General features: G+C 39.2%; 2 protein-coding genes across 9 annotated transcripts; one reads left to right on the forward strand and one right to left on the reverse strand.

Annotated features, from left to right (window-relative positions):
- Positions 1–142: 142 nt before the first annotated feature.
- LOC6560069 (myocyte-specific enhancer factor 2) lies at positions 143–6,608 on the forward strand. 8 transcript variants are annotated; one of them, XM_032734426.1, is made up of 10 exons: positions 143–378; positions 1,079–1,282; positions 2,114–2,501; positions 2,990–3,088; positions 3,373–3,503; positions 4,014–4,183; positions 4,283–4,680; positions 5,059–5,127; positions 5,882–5,925; positions 6,013–6,607. In XM_032734426.1, the coding sequence occupies exons 1-10, from the start codon at positions 325–327 to the stop codon at positions 6,115–6,117; spliced, it is 1,662 nt and encodes a 553-aa protein (XP_032590317.1). In that variant the 5' UTR covers positions 143–324; the 3' UTR covers positions 6,118–6,607. The 8 variants fall into 8 exon arrangements, with proteins under 8 accessions (XP_032590317.1, XP_043072348.1, XP_032590320.1 ...); XM_043216413.1 differs by having other exon boundaries at positions 2,114–2,483; XM_032734429.1 differs by lacking the exon at positions 2,990–3,088 and having other exon boundaries at positions 2,114–2,483; positions 6,013–6,608.
- A 3,836-nt stretch (positions 6,609–10,444) lies between these two features.
- LOC6559114 (electron transfer flavoprotein-ubiquinone oxidoreductase, mitochondrial) lies at positions 10,445–13,268 on the reverse strand. The gene is made up of 6 exons (XM_001986903.2): positions 13,125–13,268; positions 12,878–12,948; positions 12,397–12,623; positions 11,763–12,334; positions 11,253–11,702; positions 10,445–11,193 (listed from the first exon to the last, which is right to left on the reverse strand). Exons 2-6 carry the CDS (start codon positions 12,903–12,905, stop codon positions 10,656–10,658), a joined length of 1,815 nt encoding a protein of 604 aa, XP_001986939.1. The 5' UTR covers positions 12,906–12,948; positions 13,125–13,268; the 3' UTR covers positions 10,445–10,655.
- Between the last annotated feature and the right edge of the window lie 103 nt (positions 13,269–13,371).

The raw sequence follows: 13,371 nt of genomic DNA on the forward strand, positions 1-13,371 counted from the left end.
GACAAACATTTTTGCCGTTTCGAGAAGCCGTCCAGCACTTATACACAGCGCCAACTATATATACATATATACATAGAGCAATATATGTATGTATTTATTAAATATGCCCAACGTCTGCCACAGCAACAACAGCAAGAACAGCAACAACAACAACAGCAACAGCAAAAACAGCAACAACAAAAAGCTGTAAGGCAACTGCTTCCTTACATTTAAGCCAACAACAACAGCAGGAGGAGGAGGAAGAAGAGGAAGAACAACAGCAACTGGATATTATTATTATAATTGTCATCGGGATTTGGGTGTATCAAATCGGAATCTGTTGCCATGGGTCGCAAAAAAATTCAAATTTCACGCATCACCGACGAACGCAATCGACAGGTGAGTTAAACGCTGCGTATACATAATATTTAACATGCCACTTACGGCTAGGATTATTGTGTGCTTCATCAAAATATCAATTGAGTCGTTTCCATAGAAATGCTTTCCTTAACTTGAATAGTTAATAAATTCTTTACAAGACGAAATGGAAGCTTTTCAGCCATTAGCTATACCAGTTTCAAGTTCATTTGTATGCTATTAAAGCCAAGACAAGCCAAGCCATATTAATTTGATCACAAACAAAGTCCAATAATATATATTTTTTGGAAGCTAGTAACTTACTTCCTTAAGTGTTAACTTAACGTTGTTGTTAACTGTTGCTTTGGTTCAGTTAAACCCCGTCGCACATGGTGTGCGTGACTTTCAGTTGGCTAGTTGAACCAGCTCCTGCAGCGGACATTTGCGGCAACGTAAAGGTTAATGCCTAACCAAGTTGTAAACGCGTCATAACTGGTAACAACAATAGTTGTTCCCACTGCCCTTGACTTGGCCATAATCGATTCATTACCAATCGCAGTTGGTCGCAAGCAGTCTTGCTGCGAGCGTCTAATTACAGTTGGCCACACTTGCATAAATATTTGAACAAGCAATTGGGAACCTTACCTTTTACCTAACCTATCCATCTCTATCTCTCTCTCTCTCCCTCTCTCTCTCTCTCTCTATCTCTATCTCTGTCGCTCTTCGTCTGTATCCGCTGCAGGTGACCTTCAACAAGCGGAAGTTCGGCGTTATGAAGAAGGCCTACGAGCTGTCCGTGCTGTGTGACTGCGAAATAGCGCTGATCATCTTCTCGTCCAGCAACAAGCTCTATCAGTATGCCAGCACCGATATGGATCGCGTGCTGCTCAAATACACCGAATACAATGAGCCACACGAATCGCTGACCAACAAAAATATCATTGAGGTAAGTTCAGTTTTTATTCCTCAATTTCAGCCATCGTAAATCAAGTTTCTGCAACTTACTTTACCGAGTCAATTATAATAATAATAATAATAATAATAATAATAATAATGCATATAATGTTTAGTTAAACAAAACCTAAATCGCTATCGATATTTATTGCGGCTGGCACTTGGCGTGTTGCATAAAATTATGAAAAGTCAAGTGAGCTGTGAAAAGCGCAGCAGCCACGCGGAAAACAAACAGAGCACAAAACATGAAAAAACAGCAACAGCAACAACAACAACAGCTATGCAACTGTGCAACAAAACACAACAAAACAAAACGTTTTCGTTTCGTTTACGTTTTGGCCCTAACAACAGAGACATTTTAGGGCATGAGGAGGGCCAGGCGGGTGGAGGCGCGCTTGGAGACGCCAATGTATTTTGCATTTCTAATGCGGACATTGTCGCAACATTGTTGTTGTTGCCATTGCTGTTGTTGTTGTTGTTGCTGTCTTTGTTTGGTGTCTTTTAAATTGTTTTGTAATGTTAATGCCATGCAGAGCGTAGACAAGATTTACATAATTTAGCACATCAACAGAGCGGCGACATGTCAAGTGCCAAGTGCGCAAGCACCCACCTCCCCCCACCCGTTCTGTGCCTACTAGGCTAGCCCCTCCCAGCCCCTACCATCATCATCATGCACCATCCGTTTAGCTCGTCACGGCCAATTACGAGTACTTGCCTCCACAACCATTTCGCCCACTCTCATCCAGTCTCTCTCTCTCTGTCCCTCTCTCTATCTCTCACACTGTCTCTCTCTCTCTCACTCTCTCTTGTTTTCATTTTACAGAAGGAGAACAAAAACGGCGTCATGTCACCGGATTCACCCGAAGCGGAGGCCGACTACACGCTCACCCCGCGCACCGAAGCCAAATACAATAAGATCGACGAGGAATTTCAGAATATGATGCAGCGCAACCAAATGGCCATTGGCAGTGTTACGGGTGGTGGCGGCGGTAATGGCGGCGGTGGCGGCGGCGGCGGCGGAGGTGGTGGTGGTGGTAACGGTGCGCCCAATCGGCCCATGCCAAATACGAGTTATACGCTGCCAGTATCGGTACCGGTGCCCGGCTCCTACGGTGAGAATCTGCTGCAGGCCAGCCCACAAATGTCCCACACAAACATCAGCCCACGTCCATCGAGTTCGGAGACGGATTCAGGTGGGATGTCCTTAATAAGTTAGTACAGTGTCGCGGGTGCACAATTTTCATTTAATTTCAATTTCTGTTTTGTTTATTGTTTTTGGTTTTTTTTTGCATTCACGTTTTATGTTTGCTAGTTAGTCGTTACTCGCTACTAGTTACTCGTTACTCGCTACTAGTTACTCGCTACTCGTTAATCCTACTAGTTAATATTTTCTTTCAGTTTTGTGACTGTATTTTATTAATTTTACCTCACCTAATTAGAGTAGTTAAACACTTAACTCTTTAGTTTGTTTTTTTTTTTTTGTTTTTGCATGCACACAACTCGTTTAGGCAGCTAATTTCGATTTATTAATAGTGTTTCAACTGTTTGGGAGTTACCTGCTGCGTTCTCTATCTAATCTGTAACATTGCCTGCAAATTTGCTGTTGTTGCTATTGTTTCAATATTTCTTTCATCACAAAAATTGTTGGTGATAAACTGATTGCATATATATTTACTCTATTATATATTTCATTCATCAGTCTATCCATCGGGTACCATGTTGGAGATGTCAAACGGTTATCCACATTCACATTCGCCGCTTGTGGGATCACCCAGTCCAGGCCCCAGTCCTGGCATAGGTGGGCATAATCATCACAATATTCATATTACACATAAGGGCCCCCTTAATATACACACACACACTCAGACCCACTCACACACACTCTCACATCTCACATAATACATCCAATTAGTTCAGTATTAGCAAACGTGTTATTTAAATGTCACACACACACACACCTAAGTCCTTACTCCTTGACCACACACACACACACACATATACACTTAATAATAATAGAGTCACTCGACCCCAGGTCAACGTCGCCCGAAAATGTATTAAACAATTAAATCCCCATTTTTGCAGCGCATCATTTGCCCATTAAGCAGCAATCGCCGGGCAGCCAGAATGGAAGGGCTTCCAATTTGCGTGTCGTAATACCGCCCACTATAGCGCCGAATATGTCTGCGACAGCGGACGATGTCGCCTATGCAGATGTGAGTCTATATAATTTGGAATAAGCTTAAGGATTGAAAAGGGTTCTTCTAGATCTCCATTTAGATAAACTAACCCAAACACTTTAAATCAAATTACAAATATTTATTTTTATTTTCTGTAATTTAAGATTGAGTTTAAAACAGAAATTGATTGAAATTTGATTGCTTCTTAGTTTAAATGTTATGCAATATGAATTTCAGCTTGGTAAATCCGATTGACAGTGGATTATTTTATTATACTTTTTGATGCAAGTCCTGAAATAAGTACTTCCTTTAGTTGTTGATAATTAGTAACCTGCAGATCCGTTTTTAGTTCTTCAAACAATAATAAACTTGTTTATTGTCTTTGTCTTGTCGTGACAATCGAGTCATGAATATCTAACTCTAATGGCAGCTTCAAACTGTAATTACTGCTTCCAATGCCAACAATGATTTTTAATTTGTAGAACTGAGCAGCATCAGTTGAAGAAAACAATTTAAACTTTAAATGAATTATGGAAATAATTGCAGCCGCGCCAGAGCCAGACGTCACTGAATACGCCGGTTGTGACGCTGCAGACGCCGATGCCGCCGCTGACTAGCTACTCGTTTGGGGCGCAGGACTTTTCGCAGTCGGGTGCGATGAGCGCGGACATAATGAGCCTGCCGCAGTGGCATCAGGGTCTCGTGCAGCACACTAGGTGGGTAGTCCAGGCCCCGAGCCCGGCGAATAGCAGCAGCAGCAGCCCCAGCAGGCACTTAACACTTAACGGCGACCAACATCATAATCTGCCTTGCAGTCTATCGCATCTGGCTGTCTCGAATAGCACACCGCCGCCCGCCAGCTCACCCGTCTCCATCAAGGTCAAGGCGGAGCCGCAGTCACCGCCGCGCGATCTCTCCGCCAGCGGCGGCGGTGGTGGCCATCAGCATAATAGCAACGGATCGACGGGCAGCGGCTCCAGCAGCAGCAGCACCAGCAGCAATGTATCCACAGCCGGTGGCGTTGCCAATGTTCTGACTGCCATCAATGCACAGTTGGGCAGCGCAAGCGTGCTAACGGGAACACCTGGCGGTGGTGGGACAAACGGCAGCGCCGAGCAGGCCACCAACCTGAGCGTTCTAAGTCATTCGCAACAGCACCTGGTCATGCCCAATTCACGGCCCTCATCCACCGGCCATATAACACCCACACCAGGTATGTCCAATTTCTCAAATATTTCGCCAAAAAACAATTATATATCAATCCAAAAATGTCGCTTGCAAATTTAATCAATTTTTGTTTTTCTACTAATTTTGAGATCTTTTTGATATTTGATATCTATGTTAATTGTGTTCCTTTTGCGGCATGTCTCTTAATGCTATCCAAAAAATAAAAATAAATAAATAAAAAAAATGAAAGATTTCAATTTAGTGACAGCCCATGCAGCGTATGTGCAATATTAAATTACGCATACGGCGCCTGTGCCGCTACTTAGGATTGCAGCCGATTTATGTATCGCTGCCTCAAATCAATTATTTTGTTCGTTTGATTAACCAACAATTAACAACAACAACTATATATGACAATTTTTAGGGCATGATAAGTATGAAGGATATCCGTACCGCGCGCTTATGGGACATAATTCTAGATGGAATTTTGCCGGTAAATTGGCCAAAAGCACAAGCAAAAGCATACAAAAACATTTAAAAACACACAAAACACACACACACACACATAATCAAATGATTCTACATGCATAAATCACACAAAGAAACACACACAAAAAAAGAACACACTTGAAGACATGCCAGAGCTGATTAGCAATCGATAACAGCATCGATAATAACGATATGATTGCAGATTATGTTATAGCTTATAGAACTTGTACAGCAGCTATAATAAATATAAAAAAAGAAATGTGTAAATTTACTAAGAGATTTTTAAATCTTGGAACAGCTGCTATCGATATTTATCGATTGTTTTGTGCCATCGATAGCTAAACAGCTCTATTTTTTTGTATACACTTCCATCAAAATTTTGTAAATATTTTTATGATTTTCCAATACGTTTCGCCAGACTGAATATCAATTGAAATGCCAACGTTTTCGGTTTCTTAGCCAAACAACAAATATCTAATAATTGCCTGCCTTTTGTTTTTTGATTTCTTCACTAATCCACCAGTTAACCTGAGCAAACACTCGTGCTCATTTAACACACACACACACACACAGACACCACATATACATACCCACACACACACACATACAGACACACTCACACATAAACCGAAAGTTTGCCAGACGTTGAATGCCATTGCGTCTGGCCCTAAAAAAGCCCCTGCGCCTGCTGCCACACACATTTACCGTTTGTACAGCTCAAACTAATAGTTTAACAGATTTTATTATCTTAAACGCAGGTGCGCCTGGCAGCGAACAGGATGTGCGCCTAGCAGCCGTTGCCGTGCAACAGCAGCAGCAGCAACAACAGCAACAACAGCAGCAGCAACAGCAACAACAACAACATCAGCAACAGCAACAACAGCAGCAGCAACAACAACAACAACATCAGCAGCAACAACAACAGCAACAGTTGAGTGATTACGATGCGCCCAATCACAAAAGGCCGAGAATATCTGGCGGTTGGGGCACATAGCCGGCACGTGGCCCTGCTTCAAGCAACTATAAGCTACAGTCGCAACAACAGCAACAACAACAAGAACAGCAACATCACAACATCAGCAACAAGAAGCCAGTCAGCAACAGCGATGATCTGGCAATGATGCCGCCGCCACAGCGCAAAGAGACGTCTGCAAATCGTGCGTTTCTAAATGTGCCCAATTATGGTCAGCGTGGCAGCGGCTATGATTGCTATGGCCAACATCTGGCTGTTAACTATGGCATGCAGCAGCATGAGGCGCAGTAGCGAGAAGCGTGTAGCGAGTAGCGAGTAGCGAGCAGCGATAACAACATCAGCAACATCATCAACAGCAACAGCAAGAACAGAGCACAGAACCGTTTCCAGACCAGTGCAATAGTTTTGATTAGTCAGCTGGAAGCGACAAGTTTTGTTATTGTTTTTCATAGCTTAAGCAAAAAACAAGTGACAGTGTCATATCTACAATTATTGTCTAATATATAATTTATAATACTATATGTAGTATATATCTATATATATATATATATATACATATAATAGTTATAATTTTAAATTATATAGTATATACCAACTACACATACACCCTTATAAATCTTGATGTGTTAGTTTTGTGCGCCGATTTGAACTGGCCCCCTTAAACTGAGAGCCGTTTTGAAAGCCGTAGCTAGTTAATTACCAATACAAATAAGATGCAAACAAAACAAACTGATGTTTAAAGTTAAGCGCAAGAGAGTCAAGTTTTCAAACAGTGCGACAGTTAGTTAGTTGTTAAGTGTGTTGAGCTGATTTAGTTTAATTCAATTTAATGTTAACTTTAAGTCAACAAAAACAACAACAACAAGCAAACACACCTACACACATCTTGTACATAAGCACTCGAACGTCAATAAGTTTTAAACCAACAAAATCACTACAAATAAAATTACAAGATACGTAATACATGCAAGTCATACACTATATGATATATAAAATATAAACAAATGTAATTATGAGATGAGGTCAAGTTTTACAATCTAAGCACATAATTGTAAAATCTCCCTTGAAAATACACACACCCCCACAAAAACACACATACACACACACACATGAAAATGTACTCAAAAACATTATGCAATCACATCAAGTTTGGTTTTTGTTTGCTTAAATATAATTTCCTAATTAATTGAAGTGCAATTTATGAATATGGTTTATGAGGTTTTGTGCACAACACTTGCAATACAAATTATAAATATATATTTTATTTTATTCAACGACTCAGTTTAATTTTAATTTAACTATTAATTTCTAATTTAATACAATAGATCTAAGATTTAGTTGTGTTTGTGAGAGTGAGTCGGGTGGGACAGTAAGAGATCGGGAGCGAGAGAGAGAGAAAGGAAGAGAGAGAGAGAGAGAGAGAGAAGAGCGCGGTATTTGCAAAGAAAGAAAAGCTTGATTTAATTATAATTATAATTTTCTTAAGCGCCCCCCTATTTTATAGACTTTATTCTCTTCTTCTCTAAGCAAAACGAAGTCATAATTTGTAATTAACTTAAAAGTGAATTTCTGTTCGATTTGAAGCGTTTTTTCAAATGTTGCGCCTTAAGTTTTGTATTTTTACATTTACCATTTACGATTTACAATTTTAAATGCAGTTTGTAAAACAAAAAAAAAAAAACAAAAAAAAAAAAAACAACTCAAAACACAAAATATAATTTAAATAAAATGATTATAAACAATTTCAGTTGCGGTCGCTACTTCTTTTATTTGATTTTATATATTTTCCCAATTCATATCATTTCATATTTCTTTCTGAAGAAGTAAACATGTACCTTTAATCATACATACTTATGTAGGTGGGTGGGGCTGTGTGCATGTCAATTGCCCATTTATTTTATTGAAATACATAAGTTCATAAGAATATATATTTAGACATTTTAGAGGTAAACGCGCTCAGTAAATATTTGCGCCAGCACAATATGATCGACCTGCTGCACTTTATAAAGCCAATATGTAAAAATCGAAAACAAATAAGCAAAATATTGAAAAAACATATGGATTTGCATATTTAATTCAACAGTACGTATACTTTATTTATGCTGTGGACTGTAACAGCTGTGCATACTTATATAGCGCAAAATGACCGATCCGAGTGCACAACAAATAAACAAAAACAATAAACATATAAACACTTTACAGGTTTCCCAGAGATGAACAACAAACAAGCTTTACACATATATATATATAAAATAAACTGAGCTATGTATATGTACATATGTATATGCAGAAATATATATGTATATAATTAATATAAAGTAGCCAAAGCTACATATTTTCTAGCAATATACTGAAAATTCGAAGGAATTAATATTAAGATACATATTAACAAAGAAGGACAAGAACATAATAATATAAGCAGAATTCCCATAACAAGTCTAAATTAATCGAAACCAATTTGTCAGAGTGCCTTTCATAAAACGTTGAAATCAATTTTTGAAATTTCGAATAGACTATTTAGATTCAATTTTGAACAGAATAAATTTTTAAACAAATTTACAAAGCACTCTGGCAAAGAAGAAAGACACACAAATGGATGTTTATGCGGCCGTTGTATATGTATAAGCAAAGTATAAATATACATCAAATGATCTATACCAAATACATTGAGTGTTGAATGTAATGTTACAATTGTTATGTGTACGTTGTGTTAACCCAAAAAGAATTTTTTCATATAATTTGCAAATGAACTTTTCCATATTTCCCGTAAAATCGGTTTTCCTACTATCTTTGGTTATGTGTAAATAAATCCTGGTAATTGAAACTTCACTCTGTAGTGTTGCCTTAAAAACAGTGCCTCTTGAATTAACAAAACATAAACATAAATGTTGAACAGCGATCACTTGCTGAATGAACTTATGTATAACAATATGAAAATTAAAACTTGATGGTGAAAAATATTTCAATACAGGTGTTATTTGTGCTATTTAAATAAATGTAGTTAATGCAACCATACACAAATGTAATTAAACTAAGCTTTAAAACTAACATTAAATTAATACAACTTGGACAAAATGGATAAGTAACTCAACTAGAGCAGCACATCATGTACAAAACGTTCATTGAGCAGGCTAAATTCTAATTGGCATATGAAGATATGAATACGTTAAGAAGTCTCACATATACATATACATTTATATATATATATATGTATATTTGGTAGATATACGATGAATTTGGCGCAGTGAACTGTATAGCTGGTCTACAAGGCGATTTTATGGTCACAGGGACCACAAAATAATATAAATGATACAAAGATATGTGCAAGGTATTCGTCTAATGGTTTCCAGCCGAGGTTCGAGTTTGTAAATGCATAAATGTAACTATAGTTGTATTTAGAATAAAATGTTGAACCAATGCACTGTTGTAAGGCGATTTATGTGGCACCTGAACAAGATATAAAAACAGTCTAGTTGAAATTTAAGCAAACCGTGTTAATAAGCAAAAGACTTTATGCATAAAACATACTTATATATATATACACATATATACAAGATGACAGTGTGCACATAAATTATAGAATCAATTGAGTCTTTTAATTAAACTAATATAGATTTAATATTTGTATTGTTTAGTTTTCGGTTTAGCAAATTAAATGTTGTTAATGTTATGTATATGCTAGTCTAATGCTAACAGTCACAATTTTTATAAATATTTACTTATGTTACTAACAAAAGATATATTGTGGTCCCATTTGCAACTCGTTGTCCAGATAATCATACAGAAAAGCCCGCATGAGCACAAACTAACAAGTTATACGTACAGATCCATATTGATAAGATTTAAACATGAAATTAAGCTATGATTGGGTACCAGAAAAAAGCGTTTAAAAGTTTATAAAACCTTTAGAGCGCTCTCATTAAAAAACACAACAGATAAATATGTTTAAAAATATACAAATTAAGTGATATGCATCTAGCTAAGTAATCAATGTAAAGTGCGCTCCAAATCGATATTACTTAATATACCATACACATATTGTAATAACCATCGATGTATTTCTGTTCAAATAATTTACAGTACACATTTGTAAGTGTACGCATTATGTTTAGGCGAAAATTAGTTACAATTTTGGTGAAAAATATTAAAAAAAGAAACAAAAACAAAAAAGAGCAGCTATATATAAATGATGTATGATTATGATATATATTATGTAAACAAGTTTTATCCGTGCACTGAATATGAAAGGTTTTGACAAATTGATTGTGGAAAAAAGAAATATTTACCAAATAAGTTGATGTTTTAAACATAAAAGTAGAAACTTTTAAATAAAAACCTTTTTGGCAACTGAATTTCACAATTTCACATTTCACTCTTCTTTTATTGCAACTTCGATATCAGACTTACATAATTACAGTTAATTACAATTTTTAAAATAATTTCCAAGCAATTTTGACACATGTACTTTTAGACTTATTGTTCTTTTGAATTACAAACTAATCAAATGCAATTGTGGCATAATTCATGTATTTTACGTTCTTCAAAGCAAGAAGATTGCATTACATGCCATTGTAGGCGGGGCCACCGCCTCCCTCAGGAACAACCCAATTGATATTCTGCTTGGGATCCTTGATATCACAGGTTTTGCAGTGTATGCAGTTTTGTGCATTGATTTGCAGCTTCATATTGCCGCCCTCCTCGTTGGGCACATACTCATAGACGCCAGCGGGGCAGAAACGCTGCTCGGGTCCCTCATAGATGGCCAGATTGTGATCAACAGGAATACGATCGTCCTTGAGCGTCAAATGTGCTGGCTGATCACCCTCGTGATTGGTGCCTGTTAGCGCCACCGAGGACAGCAAATCGAAGGAGATTTTACCATCTGGCTTGGGATACACAATGCGCTCACTAACATTGGCAGGCTTCAACGACTCGTGATCCGGTATTTTATGAGTCAGCGTCCAGGGCTCCCTGCCGCCCATGAAAATGGAGAAACCACTGAGCACAAGTCCGCCATAGAGACCCAGCGGATTGTGGAAGGACGGATGCACATTGCGCACCTTGTACAAGTCCTTCCAAATGAACGACTCCTTAATTCTAAAATATAAGTTTTTCAGAATTTAGCTTAGGTGCGCAGGTAATTAATTTCAACTCACTTGTCCGCATAGCTGATGGGCTCAATGCCCGCTGTTGTTTGCGTACCCTCAGCAATGGCCTCCAGGGCGCTCTCTGCGGCCAGCATGCCACTCTTCATCGCATAGTGGGAGCCCTTGATGCGTGGCACATTAAGGAAGCCGGCGCTGCAACCCACCAGACAGCCTCCCGGGAAGGATAACTTCTTGGGTAAACTCTGGAAGCCGCCCTCGTTGATAGCACGTGCGCCATAACCAATGCGCGTTGCGCCCTCGAAGACGGACCGCACTTTGGGATGCGTCTTGAAACGCTGGAATTCCTGGAAGGGACTGATCCAAGGATTTTTGTAGTTCAATCCAACAACGAATCCCACAGCGATGGTGGGCGTGGGCTCATCAAGATGGTAAAGAAATGAGCCACCGTACGTAAAGCGATCCAGAGGCCAGCCAATCGAATGCTCCACCAGACCAGGTCTTAAAAAGAATGTATTAATAGTAGTGACTTTCTTTGTCTATAACAATGTTGAAACTCACTGATGATGCTCTGGAGCGATCTCCCACACCTCTTTTAGTCCTATGCCATAAGTTTGCGAGTCGCTGCCCTCATTGAGGCCAAATTTCTCCATAATCTGCTTGGACAGATGACCACGGCAGCCCTCGGCAAATATCGTGGTCTTCGCATGCAATTCCATGCCGCGTGCAAAGGTTTCTTTTGGTGCTCCACTCTTGGCAATGCCGACATCGTTCGTGGCAATGCCCTTAACGCTGCCATCCTCATGGAACAGCACCTCAGAGGCCGCACATCCGGGATAAATCTCAACGCCCAATGCCTCTGCCTGATCACCCAGCCATTTGACCAAGTGACCCAGACGCACAACATAATTGCCATGATTGTCCATGGGCCAGCCCTTGAAAATGGGTATCGAGATGCGACCGGTGGGCGTCAGATAAGAGAAGGTGTCCTTCGACACGGGCGTGTTCAACGGCGCACCCTGCTCCTGCCAGTCAGGTATCAGTTCGTTTATGGAAATCGGATCGATGACAGCGCCAGAGAGTATGTGACCACCAGCCTCGGCGGCTTTCTCCACAATGCACACGCGAATCTCCTAAACATGCAGAACATGAAGATTCGACAACTTAGCATCGCATAATGTGATAAGAAGCTCACCTGATTCTTTTCAGCAGCTAGCTGTTTGGCACGTATTGCAGCTGACATGCCAGCTGGTCCACCGCCAACAATAACTAAGTCGACCTCCTCGATGCATCGCTCCATGTCCACCTCCTTCCATCTCTCGTCCTTTTCACGCGGATTCAAAGTGTAGTGGGTGGTTATCTTTGGATATTTTGCTGCCTCCGAAACGCTGCGCACAAAGGCGGGCGTGAAGAGCTTGTGAGCTGGGCATGGTAAATAATATTCGACAGATAATCAATGATTGCAAAACCAATTTCCAAAAGCGCATTAATTGACAAGAACTGTGATAAGGATTACACATAACAGAGGAGTTCTCTTTATGAACTCTTGGCAATCTGATGATGCGTTGCTAACATTATATAAGTTGTCCAAGGGCCTTATCTTTATGTTTTCTGTCTCGCATCCCAAAACATTTAAATTATGTAATCGTCAAATTGTTTGTTTTCTTTAAACTCACCTCTGTGTATTTTCAGCAGTGCCGACATTTTCAATATTATGGTCAGCAAACTATTTCTCTAATCAGTGTACCTAAAACGTATACACATAATTTATTATATTTTTATTTATATAAATATCAAACAAAAACAATGAGTGGCGACGCCAACAGTGCAACAAGTTGGACTTTAGACTCGCCCAGCGAGGCGCAACTGTTGTTGCTGCTTCTTTAGTTGAAATTATTTGAATTGATTTGTATTTTTATTTACCTATTGGTTGTTTGGTTCTTCGCAGTTGAGATATGTGTGCCGTAATAAGCTTTTGTGGACGGAATTGAAAATAAAACAAATGCGAAATGAAAGCCACCCGCGACATACAGCTGTTAAAACTAGAGCGGAGCGCGTGCCGTGATTGCGCACGACTTCACAGTGTGCTTGCCGGCTTTGCGGTTCTTGCTATTAAAATAATATCAAAGGTTCTTAATTTGAACGAGATTATTGCATCATTGTAAAAGTG

This window comes from Drosophila grimshawi, unplaced genomic scaffold (assembly GCF_018153295.1).
Source record: "Drosophila grimshawi isolate 15287-2541.00 unplaced genomic scaffold, ASM1815329v1 contig_1369, whole genome shotgun sequence".
Lineage (NCBI taxonomy): Eukaryota > Metazoa > Arthropoda > Insecta > Diptera > Drosophilidae > Drosophila > Drosophila grimshawi.

What these genes read in the sequence shown, in the direction of transcription:
- LOC6560069 (XM_032734426.1), top strand. Translation starts at nt 325, where the DNA reads ATGGGTCGCAAAAAAATTCAAATTTCACGCATCACCGACGAACGCAAT. An exon ending in GGTCTCGTGCAGCACACTAG is followed by an intron (nt 4,184 to 4,282) that starts GTGGGTAGTCCA and finishes TCTGCCTTGCAG; the next exon opens with TCTATCGCATCTGGCTGTCT. An exon ending in TTCTAGATGGAATTTTGCCG is followed by an intron (nt 5,128 to 5,881) that starts GTAAATTGGCCA and finishes TCTTAAACGCAG; the next exon opens with GTGCGCCTGGCAGCGAACAG.
- LOC6559114 (XM_001986903.2), bottom strand. Translation starts at nt 12,905, where the DNA reads ATGTCGGCACTGCTGAAAATACACAGAG. An exon ending in TAGCTGCTGAAAAGAATCAG is followed by an intron (nt 12,335 to 12,396) that starts GTGAGCTTCTTA and finishes CTGCATGTTTAG; the next exon opens with GAGATTCGCGTGTGCATTGT. An exon ending in CCCATCAGCTATGCGGACAA is followed by an intron (nt 11,194 to 11,252) that starts GTGAGTTGAAAT and finishes CTTATATTTTAG; the next exon opens with AATTAAGGAGTCGTTCATTT.